General features: G+C 40.5%; 1 protein-coding gene across 1 annotated transcript; it reads right to left on the bottom strand.

Moving 5' to 3' along the window:
• Positions 1-4,773: 4,773 nt before the first annotated feature.
• Positions 4,774-14,979, bottom strand: LOC133009672 (beta-1,3-galactosyl-O-glycosyl-glycoprotein beta-1,6-N-acetylglucosaminyltransferase 3-like). The gene is made up of 2 exons (XM_061077210.1): positions 14,664-14,979; positions 4,774-5,750 (listed from the first exon to the last, which is right to left on the bottom strand). The coding sequence occupies exons 1-2, from the start codon at positions 14,977-14,979 to the stop codon at positions 4,774-4,776; spliced, it is 1,293 nt and encodes a 430-aa protein (XP_060933193.1).
• Positions 14,980-18,095: the final 3,116 nt, after the last annotated feature.

An 18,095-nucleotide genomic window follows, 5' to 3' on the forward strand; every position in this document is an offset into this window, starting at 1 on the left:
CCGGGGCAGAAAAAAAGCGCAGAGTAATGTCCAAGAGTCTTTCTCTTTTCCTAATGAGCTCACTTTATAGTCTTCTATGTGTTAGTCACTGTATAGTGAGACTGGCAATAGTGAGCGAGTGGGTTATTTCGGATCCAGCCAACGTGTCTGTATGTTTCCTCTCCACGTGTCTCAGTCTCAACGTGGCAGCTCTCTCAGCTGCCTTTACTACCAGGGAGAGTAATGCTGTGCTCCATTGCAGCTCGGAGATCGGCCCTCAGAATGACGTCACATCCAAATACACAGAGTTGATAGCGTTCCAGAACAGTTCATAAAAACAATCTACGCGGCATTTCACAGATACTAACACAGCCAGGAAGGATCCATTCACTGAAACCTTTGTCTCTCAGGGATTGGATGAAACACTTAAAGAAATCCTTTTTAAATGGGATGTTCCCCTGAATTGAGAAACAGCTGGAGACTGTACATAAAGATAACATGACAGCTCCCAAAAGTAAAACCAAGTCAGACACTCTTGATCCCCCCCTTCTCGCTGGCTACAGTATAGGCCCTAAACCCTGCCTCCTGGAATGTACCACTTTTTGCAGTGTGTTCTGCAAATAATGAAAACTGCATTTCTCTTACAAGGTTTCAGGAGAAGTGAGAATATCATATTGATACAAATTATATAATGGTTTGTATTACCCTGATGTGTTTTATTAGGTTGTTCAGGATGGAAAATGTTAAGACTTTATTTAACTTTATCTCGATCTAATTTATTGATTTTGTGTTAAAGAAATATCTCTGGTGAGTCAAATAAAAGATATATTTACAGAAATGTTCTCTCACAGAGGAAGAACTCCCTTTTTTTTTCCACTTTATTTATTGGTTTTCACAATTGAAGATGAAATCTCATACAAACAGACGTATATGAAAACATTACCTGTAGAAATCTTAAAAAATGTGATTTTGGTAAATCAAATTTAGCTCTGAGCTGGTCAAATGAAGCAAAAATACCTGCTATGTACAGATCTTTAAATGAGACAATACCTTTCTCACGCCAGACTATGAAAGAGTCATGCTCAAGTGAGGGGGGAAACTGATGATTTGCCACAATTGAGGCACAAAGCGAGCTAGTCTGCCAACCGAAGTGTTTTCGCACCTGAGCCCATATACGCAGAGAGTGATAGACAAGGGGGGCAATAGAGACACGGCGTGGTGTGATAGGCATTGCTGAATACAACAAGGCTGGGAGGGATAATGGGAGGCTCGCATCAGCCTCCATTTGGACCCAGGCAGGGGCTTCGTTGTTAGCATAGGTTTGAAGCCAGTAGGCCAAGGCTCTCAGGTTACTTGCCCAATAGTATAGTTGGAAATGAGGTAAAGCCATCCCACCCACCGATTTGGGTCTTTGTAAAAATTCCTTACGGATACGAGGTGGTTTCTTATTCCAAATGAAATAAGAGATGATCTTATTGAGACGTGAAAAAAAAGATTTGTTGATAAAGATTGGTATAGTTTGGAACAGGTATAAGAATTTGGGTAATATGTTCATTTTTATTAGGTTAATTCTGCCAGCTAATGAGATAGGAAGAGAAGACCATTTGTCGAGGGTCATCTTGGTGCGTTCTAAAAGAGGAGTAAAATTAAGTTTAAAGAGATCTGAGATTTTCCGAGTTGCAACTATACCCAAGTATGTGAATTTATCAGAAGTCACCTTAAAAGGATAGGAAATAAAACAAAGTGATTGTGCAGCAGAGTTGACAGGAAAAAGCTCACTTTTTGAAGCATTAATCTTATACCCAGAAAGCTCGGTAAAACGATCCAGTGTAGTCATAATGTGCAATAAAGTATTCTGGGGATCGCTAATATATAAAAATAAATCATCAGCATATAATGATAGCTTATGTTCTTTTCCATTCCTTAATATGCCGCGAATTTCAGGTGAGGAGCGCAGTGATGTTGCGAGAGGTTCGATTGTTATCGCGAATAAGAGGGGGGACAATGGGCATCCTTGTCTCTTGCCACGTTGCAACGGAAAATATTGGGAGTTCATATTATTTGTGCGTACTGACGACATTGGGGATTTATATAACAATTTTAACCATAATATGAATTTTGGATCATATTTAAATCTCTCTAGACACTGAAAAAGGTAGCCCCATTCGACCCTATCGAACGCTTTTTCAGCATCCAGAGAGATAATTACTTCGGGTAATGGCTGATTGGGATCTGCGTTCTGCATGATATTTAAAAGGCGACGAATATTAAAAAAAGAGAGGCGGTTTTTTATAAAACCAGTTTGATCTGGAGAGATAATCGAAGATAGGGTAGCTTCTAGGCGGTGAGCCAGGACCTTGGCTAAAAATTTGCAGTCCACGTTCAGGAGTGATATTGGACTATTAGACCCACAGCTAAGGGGATCCTTACCCTTTTCAATATAACTGAGATAGAAGCCTGAGAGAGTGTGGGTGGAAGTTGGCCCTCGACAAAGGATTCCTCAAAAAGAGTGAGTAAAATTGGCAGCAGTTTATCTCCAAATTTTTTAAAGAATTCGACCGTGAAACCATCAGGTCCTGGAGCTTTAGCATTCTGCATACTGTATAGAGCTGATCTAGTTTCCTCCAAAGACAGAGGTTCTTCCAATTGCTCCATAAATGATTCATTTATTTGAGGCAGATCCATGCTCTGAAAAAACGACTCTAGCCTAGAAGGGTTGTGGATCACCTCAGATGTGTAAAGGGAGGAATAAAATTCTTTAAACTCATTATTTATCTCCTGCTCGTCATTAGAGATCTGACCGAATATTTGTGATCAGGGTAGAGGCTGTGGACTGCCTAATCTGTTGAGCAAGAGTCTTGCCTGCCTTATCTGAGTGTTCATACACATTAGAGCGAGATTGGAGCAGTAGTTGCTCTATATAATGGGTGGTCATCAAGTCGAAGTCTGTCTGCAGAGCTGACCTCTCCTTAAAAAGTTCAGGGGTGGGAGTAGTTGAATATTTACAGTCCAGCTGATGAATTTGGTCTGTAAGATCTTTAAGGCGCTGTTTTCTATTCCTGCCCTCCCAGGTGGTGTATGAAATAATCTCTCCTCTCAAAAAAGCTTTAAGCGATTCCCAAAGAGTGGACTTGCTAACATCTGGTGTATCATTCATGGATAAGAAAAAATCTATTTGTGTGTTTATATGGTTAATAAACTCTTCATTAGTGAGTGAAGTATTGCTGAAGCGCCATGGGCGCCGAGTTACTTTTTTAGGGAAGGATATTTGCAAAACTACAGGCCCATGATCAGAAACCACGATACTTTCATATCTGCAATCTCTGACTGAGGTCAGCAACTGGCTATCAATTAAAAAATAATCAATGCGCGAGTAAGAGTGATGCACCAGGGAGAAAAATGAATAACATCTTAGATCAGGGTACAGGAAACGCCAGGGGTCAATCATATTGTATACTTGAAGGAAGGAAGTAATAATCTTCGCTGTTCTTGTTATATTGTAGGGAGCTAGATGAGCGGTCTAAGACTGGATGTAATATACAATTAAAGTCACCCCCTAGAATAAGTCTGTGTGTGTTTAAGTTGGGTAATAAGGATAAAATAGTCTTCAGGAATTGTGCAGAGGAAGAACTCCCTTTTTAAGGGTGGAAATGTAATGATCCCTTTCGAGGATGTGATTGTATGAAAAGCGTTTCTGGGAAGTGTAGTAGCCTGTCGTTAGTGTGATGATTCATGATCTTAAACCTGTTTGATGTGGTGGCATCCCAGTGACACAGACACCTGATGGTCTGTTGAATCTGTCGGCAGGATCGACCAGGACATGCACGGCAAAGCGGAGAGTGCGGCTGCTGCTGTTCCAGAGTGACGATCTCGCTGTTCATTATAATACACAATTGATCAATATTTGTTCCTGCATTTTTTAAAGGAGGAGCTTTGTTCTACACTATTTTCTCACAAGTGTTTATCTTGTGTCAATTCTGTTCGGCAGTGAATATGGTTTGACTGGGAGTAATGTTTGATCTTGCGGGTTCCTACAGGGAAAAGTGTTCAGCAATGAAAAGCTAAAAATCTCTTAAGGACAAGCTTTAATAGAAATTACTTGCACGTTATTTGATATCAATACTTTAATTATAAATCAAAAGAGAGCAGGACACACTTAATTCATGTTTGGATTTCACCTGAACATATGTTGGTCCTGATCCAGCTGTCAGTACACTTGTGCTCTGAAGCCAATTTAAGCTTAAAGACTTGTTGCTCTAATAACATTTATGATTTATTTATCATCCATTGAAGCACATTGTTTTGGATTTTTATTCAAAATACATCTGTAGTGGTAACATGATGAAGATAATCATATAGCAGTACCAAAGCAATACAGTGACCAATTCCTGAGTATGCGTGGCAGGATTTAAGTAATACAAACACTGAACGTCATTTTTTAACAGAACTGGCAACTGGCAAAACAAGTTGACAGAACTCAGAATCCACTAGATGGAGCCACAAATACAGTGAAATCCTACACAAAGGCATCAAAGAAATCCCATAAAAACATCAGCCATACACATTGGCTATCATTTTTAATGCTCAGAACATTGTTAAATGATATAAGATTTATGAAAACCATTATTCTTAATGTTTACATCCCATCACAATGGGTAATATTTTGGAAATACGACAGGACCATTATATTTTAAGACAACCCAGTAGAAGACCCCTTATGATTTTAAACTAGACCATTTCTTAATGACTATGGAAGATTTCTTTAATATTATACATCTTACATGATCAAAACCATTACAACATAGTAGAAGATTGACCTTTGAGCAGTGGGTCAAGGCCTGAAGCTCTGAAACGCAATACTGTCTCCAAACATCTGATGGCAATGTCATCAACTTCAGCATCAAACTTATTTGCAAGAAGGTGTTGTTGACTCAGCAGCCACCCGAGGTCACCAGCTCCATACACACAAACAGCACGTCTGTAAACACCAGTGCAATGAGGGTACGGATTTCCTTTTTTTACATCACCTGCCAAACTGCCCCACTTCACCACACGAGCGAGGCTTAGCAGGTCTGACAAATCAAACTTTCTGTCGGCAGGCGTCGATCTGGGTACAGAGGGCATCCTCTGTAGAGTGGCCCACAAGTGCTCGTCAGGGCTATATGTGTCCTTCGACCACTCCATGAGTTTCTGAACCTCTGTGTCCTGCATCACGTGCGACACAAAGGCTCTTGAGACCACAATGTAGGCAATCCCTATGAACATTGGGCTGCTAATCGGCGGGGGACTTTTCATCTCATCTGTCCTGATGACACTGTCGGTCACATTGTGATGATACTGCCAACGGGCTTTCTTGTAGTCAGGGGGCGGCACAGTCTCCATACTGTTCCTTCCATTTAGGATCTTGAGTATTTTAACCATCTCTCCATTGGTTTTTATAGGGAAGTCGGTCCCACACGTGTTTAGCAGGTACCTCCACTTTACAGGTGACTTCAACAGATCTGTCATGCAGTTCAGATCTGCTTGCACACGGGACCAGGAGGCATAAATCACCTTTTCTAGTTTTGTAGCTATAAACACATTGGGGAAACAGGCAACAATAGCCTCCACAGCCATCTGAAATTCTTCGGAGGACTTTTGGTCCACGTGCACACAGTAGCTGTTTTGAGGTGCATAAACTGCTCGAAGAAGTCGCTCAAACATTTCAATTTTCTCATGGATCACAATGGAGTAGGCAATGGGAAAGTCATTCTCCTCTTCACTGAGAGGCACTGTAATGGACAGTCCTTTGTCACATTAAGGTAGAAATCCTCCGAAAGCTTCTTATGCTTTTTTCCAGATGCTAGAAGCTCTTTTAATTCACTTATCTTGCCCTCTGTGTCTCCACTGATGATGGCTAAGCAGACGGGCAGGTCCGTATAGAACTGCTCTGGTATTACAAGATCAGCCGATGACCACTTGCCAGAGCCAGCTCCCCAAAAGACAACTGCAAGGAACATACCCATAAAGATGAAACAAAGGATCCTCAACTTAGGGACCCTGTGACACGCCATCCTTACAGAAGTTGTCTCCTTAGATCACAGGTGATGTTGCCTCAGTGCAGGTTATCTGACTGACTGATGTCACTGCCTCGTCAGATAAATGACACCAAAGACCTTTAGGTTCTATTTGCTGTAGGTGTGTCTAATGAAGACAACAAAAGATTCTGCCAGCATAACCAGCTGTCAAGTAGAACTGAGTGCATTAGGTGTGCTTTATTTCATTTATATTTGTATGTACATCAAAGCGTACAGATTATAGTTGTTTAAGTTACATCATCTTTCCACTGTTTCCTAAAAACCTCTTAAATATCAAGTAAAAAATGAAGCCATGTACACACATACTGTATACACAGATATATGTATTTATATCTCCTTTCTTCACTCACAAATGCCTCTTCTAAGAATGTGTATTATAAAGACACAGGCACTTTGTAGAATTAACACCAGGAACTCAAGAAAAAACATACCACCACATTCTCATCTAGGCATTAAAGGTGACATATTATGAAAGTTCCACTTTTGTAGTGCTTCTACACGTTAATTTGGGTATCTAGCATGTTTACCGTCCCAAAAACTCTGGAAAAAAACAACTCCCGTGATTTGTTGGGGTTCCTCTATGTCAGAAACGATACGCTAGATGGCGTCGAATGGGATTACGAGCAGAATTGACATCATATTCTCGCTACACGGCCCGGCTCCACCGGCCCACCAGACTCTGGTTCAAAACGATATGGTTGCAAGATTGTATCTTCGTCTCCAGTAGCCATATTTCTACAGAGGTAATGGATAGCTTAAAGTCTGGGCCCTTGTATCTCGTGAAGGAGGGAGGAGGGGTGGGGGGGGGGGGGGCACTCAAAACAGGTCAATCTGAGGAGGGCTGCTTTAGACAAGGTAAAGAGGGTGCTGTTTTAAATGATCCTTGTGGTATTTTGACCAATGTTACCTTTTCTTTGGCTCAGTATCTCGGCTCCGTAGCCGTGGCTGGGAGCGCACTGTTATTGTTCGTCTAGGCTCGTTGTCTCGCCGGTAACTAGCCGTCCGGTCGTGTTTGTTAGGGACGAGGATACGTGCTCTTAGCTTTCAATCACAGCCACTCTTTTTATTTCTCTCCGTACACAGGAGTCACACGCATCACACTAGGTGTTCTGTTAGTTTTCGTAACCCGCACAACATGTAGCCCCCTACCCACAATGCACAGGTACCTTACCCACAATCCCTAGGGGTACTACGTCATACAACAACAACACTTCCCTAGGGGGCAGGCCATCCCTGCAACACCAAAATATGTTTCAGACATTTCATTAAGACCCGAAGGAACCATATCAACTGCGGTAAAATGGGCATAATATGTCACCTTTAACTAAACTATTTTAGATTAAGATTAAGATTAAGATACATTTATTTGTCCCACACACATGCACAGACATGCACAAGCACACTCATGCAAGGAGGGAAATTTAACCTCTGCTTTTAACCCATCTGGTGCAGGACACACAGAGCAGTGAGCAGCCATGTACGGCGCCCGGGGAGCAGATGTGGGCACTAGACAGGGTAGGGAGATCCTCTTGGATTTTTGGACAGATCAATCCAGGTTCTTCTTTTTGTTGTTTCTCCGTGGAGTCGAACCAGAGACGAACCAGAGACCTTTTCTGTCCATAGTCCAAGTTTCTGCCAATTCACCTGTCAATCTTTGTATTTGTGTGCATTCACAATACATTCCTCACTGTAAGTTCTGGTTTGGATGTATTTAAGATTGAGTGAGACAAGTGCTCTCATCCACATCCTGGTCTGCATCAGTGTCCTACTCATGGATGAAGCTGTAGCGTCGATAGACTGATCCACCTCTGCTGGTGTACACCACGTCCACCTCATCTCCGCTGTCCGGCTCAGGAACACCGTGGGGCATGTTGACACTGGCACTGCTGCTCTGTCTTTCGTAGCTTTGGCCCCAGCAAAGCCTTTTCCGGGAGTGAGCTTTGACCAAGGCAAAAACAGCCAGAGCCAACCCCAGAGCCAGCAACAGGGAAACAGGTAAGGCAGCTGAGGTGTGATTCAGAGGTCTGGAGGACATGTTTACTACCTTCTGAATTGCTGTGCCCAAATAAAAATGCAACCATGTTTTTGTTTTTAATCTCTTCTTGAAAAACACCAGAGATGGTGGCTATCCAGATGAGTTTAGATTTGTTCAAGAAAATGCTCAATGCACGAGCACCAAATGTTTCAAATCACTCATGATCTTAAATGCAGAATCTATGGAAACTTTGGAACCATTGGTTCTGCCGACAAGAACCTCTCTTTTGCAGTATGTGTATTATTCGATGAAGTATTCTCCTGTCACAAGGTAAAACTACCTATCCCCTATTCCAAATAACTAATTCGTTTCATAGGATAAACCTACTTAAAGGGAAGGATAAAAGTATGAAACTGTGGTTATCCTGCCGCTAACACACCCAGGAAATCAATATCAGTAACTCCCACAAGCAAAGAAACGTAGATCAATGCAGACAGGTTATATTCGGCTCCAGCAGTTGACAGAGGTTTATCATTCCCTCTGATGAGAATCTATATCTTTAATAAAGATACTCATCGGAGTAGGTATAATAATTTGTTTGGCCTCTGTAGACCCTTGTCCTCCTCAGAGACTCTCAAACAATCCACACCCAGCTCCACAGGATCCTTTAAGAATGGTGGCGTTGTGTCTATAGCTGCCTTTGGCGCAGCTGACACAGTTATCAATGGTGTCCATGCAGGCCTCGCAGTTTGGAGAGCAGTCCTCGCACAGCTGAGTTACAGTGTTTGCATAGGAACCAGATGAACACTGTGCAACACAAGAACTGTCCTGGTCCAGGATATACCCTGTAAATAAACACACACACAGACACACACACATGATCAAATCAAATGTCATGACTGACAAGAGTCAATATTTAAACCTTTGAAACAAGATGAACAATGCTGTGCTTGAGGACCGAAGCAGATCTTACAGCATGCATCACACGTGTGACATTCACTATTTCCCCCTGAAAATGAAACAATGGAGACAGTTACCATCATGCATTTGCTCCATCTGCAACTCGGCATGCTATTCACAGGGGTTTTGCAGTTTCTCAAGAAACAATCGGCCTCCTTCACCAACTGATGCAGAAATTTGAAACCCAGTTACGTAGTTTTCCAGAGGATTCTGACATTTTCTTATCTGGGATTCATTCTCAGGTAAGAAGCATACTCCTGCACACTTGTTTACTGACTGAATATTTGTGCAAAAATAAACATTGTTTTCTGGATTCTACAGTTATGTTATATGGGATTTAAATTTCCACAATATTTGATAATTTAGAAGATTTTGCTCGTGTGAGGTTTTTTATTCACTTACATGAGATATTTTGGATAAAGTGATGTTCCTTACAAGTCTTCTTCTGTTTGTCCATCTGGGTGTACCTATATGAATCTGGTGGTTAGGGTTGGTAGTTAATTTTATTTATTTTTATTTTTATAAAAATGTGAATTATTGTTATTATTTTTTGCTTTTAATTGTGTATCTTCCTATCACTCTCAAGGGGGTATGTGCCGAGGAGGGTGTCTGTTTGTTTGTTCATTGGTTTGTAGTTAACTGGCAATAATAATAACAATTATTGGATTACTGACTGTAATTTCTTCTAAATGTGAAAATAAATAAACAAAGTAAAAAAAAAAAAGAGAGCAGTTATACGCTCCTGTCTAGATCATTCAGTTTGCCAACGAGGTCCAACATTACGGTTTGTTTCAGCTTTTGTAATTGCATTATTCCTCGCCCAGCAGCTCATGTCACACTCTCTTCCTTGTTTACTCTGCTGCCTCAGCTTGCATGGCTCATCGGTCAGCTCCGGTTCAACTTTCACGTTACTCTCTACTCCAAGTTTACACTAAACCGGCCTTTCAACTGCTGGAGATCACTTGTCTGAGTCCGGCTTTTGAGTCCAAAGTGAAGAGTTGTCATTACACCAAAGGGGGATGCAGGTGCTCAAGTCAGAGAAGCCTTTAGAAAGTGCTCTAATAAAAAGACTCTTGAATGGAAGGTGACGCAGTACAGTGGAAGGGTCCTAGAAAATATCCTCTAGGCAAAAACAAGTTTGCATCGATCTTTTTTGACAACTTCTAAAGAAATTACCTTTAACCAGGGGTGGACTGGCCATCTGGCATACCGGGCATAATCCCGGTGGGCCGTTGACCCAATGTGGGCCGGTCTGGTCCGCTATGTTGTTTTTTTGTTTTTTTTTCTCTTCTTCCTCTCTAAATTCCCTCCAATTGGGCCGGCCAATTGGCTACAGAGGGCTAGCAGTGTGTTGCCAGCATCGACACATATTATTGGTCTATTGTTTGTCATTGTCAATCAATCATGGGCTGACAGGCTCAGAGAGCCCCGACAGTGCTGTCAATCACAACACAAACCGGGGGCGGGGGGGGGAGTCGCGGGACTGGCTGCTGCTGAGACAGAAACTTAACTTAATGGATAATAAGAGTAAAAAAACGCCCGGGTGGCGCTGAGAAGCATCGGGAAAAAAAGCAGAAGTCTCTGGAGGTGGAGGCTGCTAAATGTGCCAAACTGACGGACCTATGTGGTGCCGGGTTCACCAGCCCAGCAGCAGCAGGTGCGCCGGGAGACGAGCGAGGAGGACTCGACAATGATGAGCGAGTGGAGGCAGACATGTGAGCGCGCATTTTCAATTTTCAATACATTCTCCAAACTGGCTCGTTACTTGAGCAGCGGAGGTATGCGTCGCACGCCTCTACCCACGGCGCACCTCTCTCTCGCTCTCTCACTCGCTGCCCCCTCCCTCCTGAGATGTGCAGGTCCCGGTGGCGTGTTTGCCGTCGGGGGGGGGGGTTGGTCTATCCCTCCGCAGGTTCACCTTCAGAAATCTTGCTACGACTTTTACTTCCTCTAGAATAGGATAAGAGATAGTGTCTTATTTTGTGTGCCTAGATCTGGTTTCCCTTTGCTGAGTTATCATAAGGGGCATTGTGTATCACTCTTGCTACTGATGAGAGGTCCATGTTTAGTGATATTTACAGAATGTTTTAGTGGTTATACTGCAGTTTATTAATGTTCTTGGGCAGACACAAGAGGCACTTGTTTATAGTTAATTCTTTGTTGTCTCTAGATGCACTGGTCCATTACTATTTGAACCTCAGCATCTAGGGTTCAAAATTGGTAAAATTATACATTATATGCATATTGTTGTTGTAATTTTTCAGTCAGTTGAGATAAATCTTGAGGAGAAACATTTTGGGTTGTTTTGTGTCTGTATAGGCCTACTATAAAAAGCACTTTGCATTTTTAATTTTAGTTCTTGTACTTTTGATACTTAAGTACATTTCAACACCAGATACTTTTGATACTTAAGTACTTTTAATATGAGCTACTCTAAGACATTTAGAAGACATAAGTTACGTCAATTTAATGGCAGATGTGCTCGGCTAATTATGTGGGCCGGTCTGAGCCAAAAAATGCCCGGGCCGTTTTGTTCTCCCAGTCCAGCCCTGCCTTTAACCAACAAATTAGATTGAGTTAGGGCAATGATATTTTCCTCTGCCATCAAAGGTATTTTTAACTACTACTTACTTAAGAATTGTTACAATAAAAACATATTTTTAAGTAGTTTAAATTTAGTTGTTCCAACTTCACATTATTGAAAAGTAATTTTAAGGATTTTGTTCTTAATTTGAATAATCATGAACACACATTCTTAAGTTAACAACCATTTGAAAAATCTTATTTGCTCCTGTTATACTTTCTAATGGTAGTTTTTTTTTTTGCTTTTGAATGTTTTTGCTCTTTTTTCTGCTTTAAATAAATTCATTCAATCAACAACAAAATTGTTTGCCAATTTACCTTTTTTATTTTGAACTACAGCCATGTACTTAACACTTTGAACTAAACATATCGTTACATTGTTTTTGAGATTTGTCACTTTGCTACTGGTTTTCAGTCCATCAACTTCAAGGAACAGCTTCTGGAACACCTGATCCCTCAATCACGATGGTTGCCATCTTGTGTCGAGATACTGGGGTTGACTGCTGATCACCGATGGTGGCAATTTTCAAGGCTTGCCTCAAACTCTTGGATGTCCTGTAAAGTAAATTAAAAGATACCTTAGCGTGTTCAAGATAATGAGATGGATGATTACTGCAGACTTTTTACACTGTCACTCTTAGTGAATTCAGTTGATCAACAGAGTCATTATTTACTATTTTCACCCTCATAAACACACAAGTACCCAATTAGTCAAATTGCCTGAAAAGATTTTAACAACAAACATGAGAAAAAATCTTTTATCAAAAACACAATAATGGTGAGATAACAATTGCTTATTTGACTTTTATCACCCAATTTAAAGAGCATGTTATGAGACCCAATTGATCAACTTATAATATGAACTTAATCAAGGTTAATCCAGGAAATTATCAAGCAGGGACGTTAGGACAAAAGCCAGATATGGAAAAGATCAAGACATTTTTATATATGTTACATTTTGATTCAGAGTACAATGGTCAAGTTTGGCCAGAGATTCAAGGCTCACAGTGGTCCTTCTCTTGAATTCTTCATCTGCAGACGACACAAACAGGAACATTTAATCTTGCAAGTATCTCTTCTGCATTAATTCATACTACAACACATCATTTAAAGAGGAACAACTCCTAATTTGTGTGAACTCTGATATACAGTGTTAAAATAAAAGTGGGGCACTGAAGTGGCACACTATCATCGAATGGTATTTCATTCCAAAAGTAAGTAAGTAAGTCATTTTAAAGCATCGCTAGTTTTATCTAGTATTGTAGTTGCCTGCCTCATCCATTACAGGATGTAATGTTTTCAGTTGTATTTACTTTAAGCTGGACAGAAAATCCATCACAGTCAACATTAAGCTTCTTTTACATTTTCTTTCTTTTTTTCTTTTGTTTTTTTCTTTAGTTATTTACCATGTTATACTGCAAAGAAGAAAAGGATCATGTGAATTTAATTGACATAAAGTTCATAAATTCACAAATTTATCAAAGATGTTAAGTGATCAGGGGAGGGGACTTAACATCCTGAACTAAATTGGAGAAAAAAAAAATTGTCAAGCCAACTTCATGAAGTTACTTCAACTTAAATATTATTACAAAAAAATGTATTTTTTTAATTACAGACAATATTGAGTTGATCGATTTGTCACCAATATAATTTCATCATAACTCAACAAAATAATGTTTTGCAAGTTAGAAGGTTAATTTAAATGAATATTTTTATTTTTTTTGTCTTGGAACGTTGCATTTAATTAAGTGGTGATTACAGGTCCCAGGAAGCCCTTGTCTCAGCATCAAGCATCCACCACATCCACAAATTATATAATGGTTTGTATTACCCTCATGTGTTTTTATTTAAAAGCACATGAATAATCAAGGTTTTTCAGGATGTACAATTCTAACAGACTTTATTTTATTTTATTTAGATCTATTTTATTGATTTTGTGTTAAAGAAATATCTTTGGTGAGTCAACAGTATAGGTCCTAAACCCTGCCTCCTGGAATGTACCATTTTTTGCAGTGGTATCTGCAGATACTGACAACTGCATTTCTCTTCAAGGTTTAAGGAGAAGTGAGAATATCATAATCATAATGGTTTGTATTACCTTGTTTTTCCTGCGTTTTCATTTAGAAGCACATGAATAATAAAGGTTGTTCGGAATGGAAAACGTCAAGACTTTATTTAACTTTATTTAGATCTAATTTATTGATTTTGTGTTGTATATCTGGATCAAATAAAAATACATATTTACAGAAATGTTCTCTCACAGAGGAAGAACTCCCTTTTTAAGGGTGGAAATGTAAGTATCCCTTTCCAGGAGGTGATTGTATGAAAAGCGTTTCTGGGAAGTGCAGTAGCCTGTCGTTACTGTGATGATTCATGATCTTAAACCTGTTTGAAGTTGTGGCATCTCAGTGACGTATAGACATACTGATGGTCTGTTGAATCTGTCTGCAGGATCGCCAGGACATGCACGGCAAAGTGGAGATTGCGGCTGCTGCTGTTCCAGAGTGATGACCTGTTAAAGACTTGTTGCTCTAATAACATTTATGATCATCCAATGAACCACATTGTTTTGGATTTTTATTCAAAATAGATCTGTATTGGTAACATGAAGAATTAATCATATAGCAGCACCAAAGCAATATAGTGACCAATTCCTGAGTGTGCGTGGCAGGATTTAAGTAAAACAAGCACTGATCCCCATTTTTTAACAGAACTGTCATCTGGCAGAACAAGTTGACAGAATTCCAAATCCACTAGATGGAGCCACAAATACACTGAAATCCTACACAAAGGCATCAAATAAATCCCATAAAAACATCAGCCATACACATTGGCTATCATATTAATTGCTCAGAACATTCTTAACTTATATAAGATTTATGAATCATCGGTAATATTTTTGAAATACGACAGGAGCATAATCTGTTAAGACAACACAGTAGAAGACTCCTTATGATTTTATACTAGACCATTTCTTAATGACTATGGAAGATTTCTTTAATATTATACATTTTACATGATCAATTTATGACAAATTTTCTCATGGATCACAATGGAGTAGGCAATGGGAAAGTCATTCTCCTCTTCACTGAGAGGCACTGTAATGAAATCTCTCTGTTTAATGTAAGCTGGACAGTTCTTTGTCACATTAAGGTAGAAATCATCCGAAAGCTTCTCATGCTTTTTCCCAGCTGCTAGAAGCTCTTTTAATTTACTCATCTTGCCCTCTGTGTCTCCACTGATGATGGCTAAGCAGACGGGCAGGTCCGTATAGAACTGGTCTGGTATTACAAGATCAGCCGATGACCACCTGCCAGAGCCAGCTTCCCAAAAGACAAATGCAAGGAACATACCCATGAAGATGAAACAAAGGATCCTCAACTTAGGGACCCTGTGACACTCCATCCTCACAGAAGCTGTCTCCTTAGATCACAGGTGATGATGTCCTCAGTGCAGGTTATCTGACTGATCAATGTCACTGCCTCGTCAGATAAATTACACCAAACACCTTCAGGTTCTATTTGCTGTAGAAATTCTCCGAAAGCTTCTTATGCTTTTTCCCAGATGCTAGAAGCTCTTTTAATCCACTTATCTTTCCCTCTGTGTCTCCACTGATGATGGCTAAGCAGACGGGCAGGTCCGTATAGAATTGCTCTGGTATTACAAGATCAGCCGATGACCACCTGCCAGAGCCAGCTTCCCAAAAGACAAATGCAAGGAACATACCCATGAAGATGAAACAAAGGATCCTCAACTTAGGGACCCTGTGACACGCCATCCCTACAGAAACTGTCTCTTCAAATCACAGGTGATGATGTCCTCAGTGCAGGTTATCTGACTGATAGATGTCACTGCCTCGTCAGATAAATGACACCAAACGCCTTCAGGTTCTATTGGCTGTAGGTGTGTCTAATGAAGACAACAAGAGAATCTGGCAGCATAACCAGCTGTCAAGCTGAACTGAGCGCATGAGGTGGACATTATTTCATATATATTTTTATGTTTAACAAACTGTAAAAAAAGAAGGTTGCTTATGTTACATCATCTTATTTTTGATAAAACACAATCTGATGATTTGTGATTCAGCCGAGATTTGTAAGTTGTCAACGCCGCAGTACAACAATGTGCTTTGTCAGTTCCAAATCCTTATCATGATCTGGCAAATGCATTTTTCAGTGTTGAAATTGATAAAGACAGCCAATACTGGTTTGCATTTGAGTTCAACAGTAAAAGTTGAACATTAACATGCCTGTGTCAGGGCTATTGTGAATCACAAATCATTTACAACCAGGCACTAAAAGAAAGCTTAAGCTCAGTAGAGATAACACCAGGAAGTGCACTTTTACAATATGTTGACGATTTGATGATTCGTGCTCCAACTAAAGAACAATGTGAAAATGATACTGTGGCTCTCTTAAAACATTGAGCTGCATAAGGCCACAAAGCTAGCCTGAAAAAATTGCAGTTTGTGAGAGAACAAGTTTAATTTTTAAGGCATGTCATCACAGCAGAGGGCAAATCCCTCTCCCATAATAGAGTAACAGTAATTTAAAATATTCTTAAACTGTTACAAAGAAATAAATTATCTGCTTTTATTGCAGATCACTTATTCCTAACTATGCTGTCCTTGAGGAGCCACTCAGCGCAATCGCACACGGGCCTACAAGCATATCCTAAAGTTATATGGACTGATTACACAGAGAAAGCTTTCATTGACTTGAAACTGACCTTACAAACAACCCCGACTTTAGGACTACCCAACCTTGACTGACCTCTCACACAGGCAGTTAACGAGAAGGGGTGCTACATGACATCAGTGCTACTCCCAGACCATGGGGGCAAAAGGAGACCTGTGGCATTTTTATCAGCCAAACGTGATCCTGTTGATACAGGCCTCCTTACTTGTCTTAGAGCTGTAGCAGCTTCGGATAAGACTGTCATGGCATCCAAGGATTTAGTAGGATATTCCCCACTCACCTGATCCCAAATGCAATGCCTTGATGCTATCTAAATCATGCTATTCTGTTGGAAATGGCTAGCATCACTTTGAAAAAAAAATGTAATGTTCTAAACGCAGCTACTCTTCTTCCACCAGAAGGAGATGGTGAACAAGACAACTGTGTAGTAACAATAACCAAAGTTTGTTTCCCCAGACCAGACTTACAGGAAACACCATCGCAGAATCCAGACTTTGAACTGTTTGTGGATAGATAAGCGCCTCGCAGTTCATACACGGGAGCAAATCAAGTTGGTTTCTCTGTGCTAACATCACATGATAAATTGATTGCACGACCACTCCCTGCTTCTCTGTCTGCACAAGCAGCAGAGATCAAGCTCTCATTGAAGCATGCAAGTTGACTGAAGAGAAAAGGCTCAATATCTACATGTGATCTACACAGACAGAAGATATGCATGTGGTGTAGTACATCATTTTGCACGATTTGGAAACACAGACAAACCCATTGTATATCATGCTCTAGTCGTGTCTCAGATGCTTGATGCTATCCTCTTCCCCTGACAGGTTGCAGCTCACACTTTTAATAATGACCCAGTATCACGAGGTTATGCCAGAGTGTAAAATAAACATTTAAAATTTAATGTGACATCATTACCAGTGCAGAAAAGCAGCACAGAGTAATGTCCAAAAGTGTTTTTCTTTTCCTGATTAGCTCAATTTATAGTCTTCTATATGGTAGACACTGTATAGTGAAGTAGGCAATAGTGAGCAAGTGGTTGAATTCGGACACAGCCAACGTGTTTGTATGATTCCTCTCCACGTGTCTCAGTCTCAACGTGGCAGATCTCTCAGCTGCCTTTACTACCAGGGAGAGTAATGCTGTGCTCCGTTGCAGCTCGGAGATCGGTCCTCGGAATGACGTCACATCCAAATACACAGAGTTGATAGCGTTCCAGTTGCACAGGAACATTGTTTTTCGTTATCCAGCTACCCATTGTTAGCAAAAACAGTTCATTACAACAATTTACGTGGCCTTTCACAGATACTAACACAGCCAGGAAGGATCCATTTACTGAAACCTTTGTTTCTCAGGGATTGGATGAAACATTTAAAGGATCCTTTTTAAATGGGATGATCCCCTGACTTGAGAAACAGCTGCAGACTGTACATAAAGATAACATGACAGCTCCCCAAAGGAAAGCCAAGTCAGACACTCTTGATCCCCCCCTTCTGGCTGGCTACAGTATAGGTCCTAAACCCTGCCTACTGGAATGTACCACTTTTTGCAGTGGTATCTGCAGATACTGAAAACTGCTTTTCTCTTACAAGCAGGCACGTGCACAGATAACCCCTAGTGGTGCTCAAGCACCAGCCCTTTTGCCCTGGATGAGAAAAGTGCCCTTCTGCTGGAGTCCAATTTGTTCCTCATTCATCAATATTTAAGAATAAAAATTACTCTCTCTGTCATCAATTCCCCCAAATGTGTTTTGATATCTGACGGGCATTTATTTGAGTTCTTGTGAGAATTTCGCCCCGACATGCTCCGCGTGCTCACCAGCCCCTG

Source organism: Limanda limanda, chromosome 8 (assembly GCF_963576545.1).
Source record: "Limanda limanda chromosome 8, fLimLim1.1, whole genome shotgun sequence".
Taxonomy (NCBI): Eukaryota; Metazoa; Chordata; class Actinopteri; order Pleuronectiformes; family Pleuronectidae; genus Limanda; species Limanda limanda.

Coding starts and splice junctions, on each gene's coding strand:
- LOC133009672 (XM_061077210.1), bottom strand. CDS start 14,979: ATGGAGTGTCACAGGGTCCCTAAGTTGAGGATCCTTTGTTTCATCTTC. Junction 5,751..14,663: donor TTTCATTACAGTGCCTCTCA/GTGAAGAGGAGA, acceptor TGTCCATTACAG/TGCCTCTCAGTGAAGAGGAG.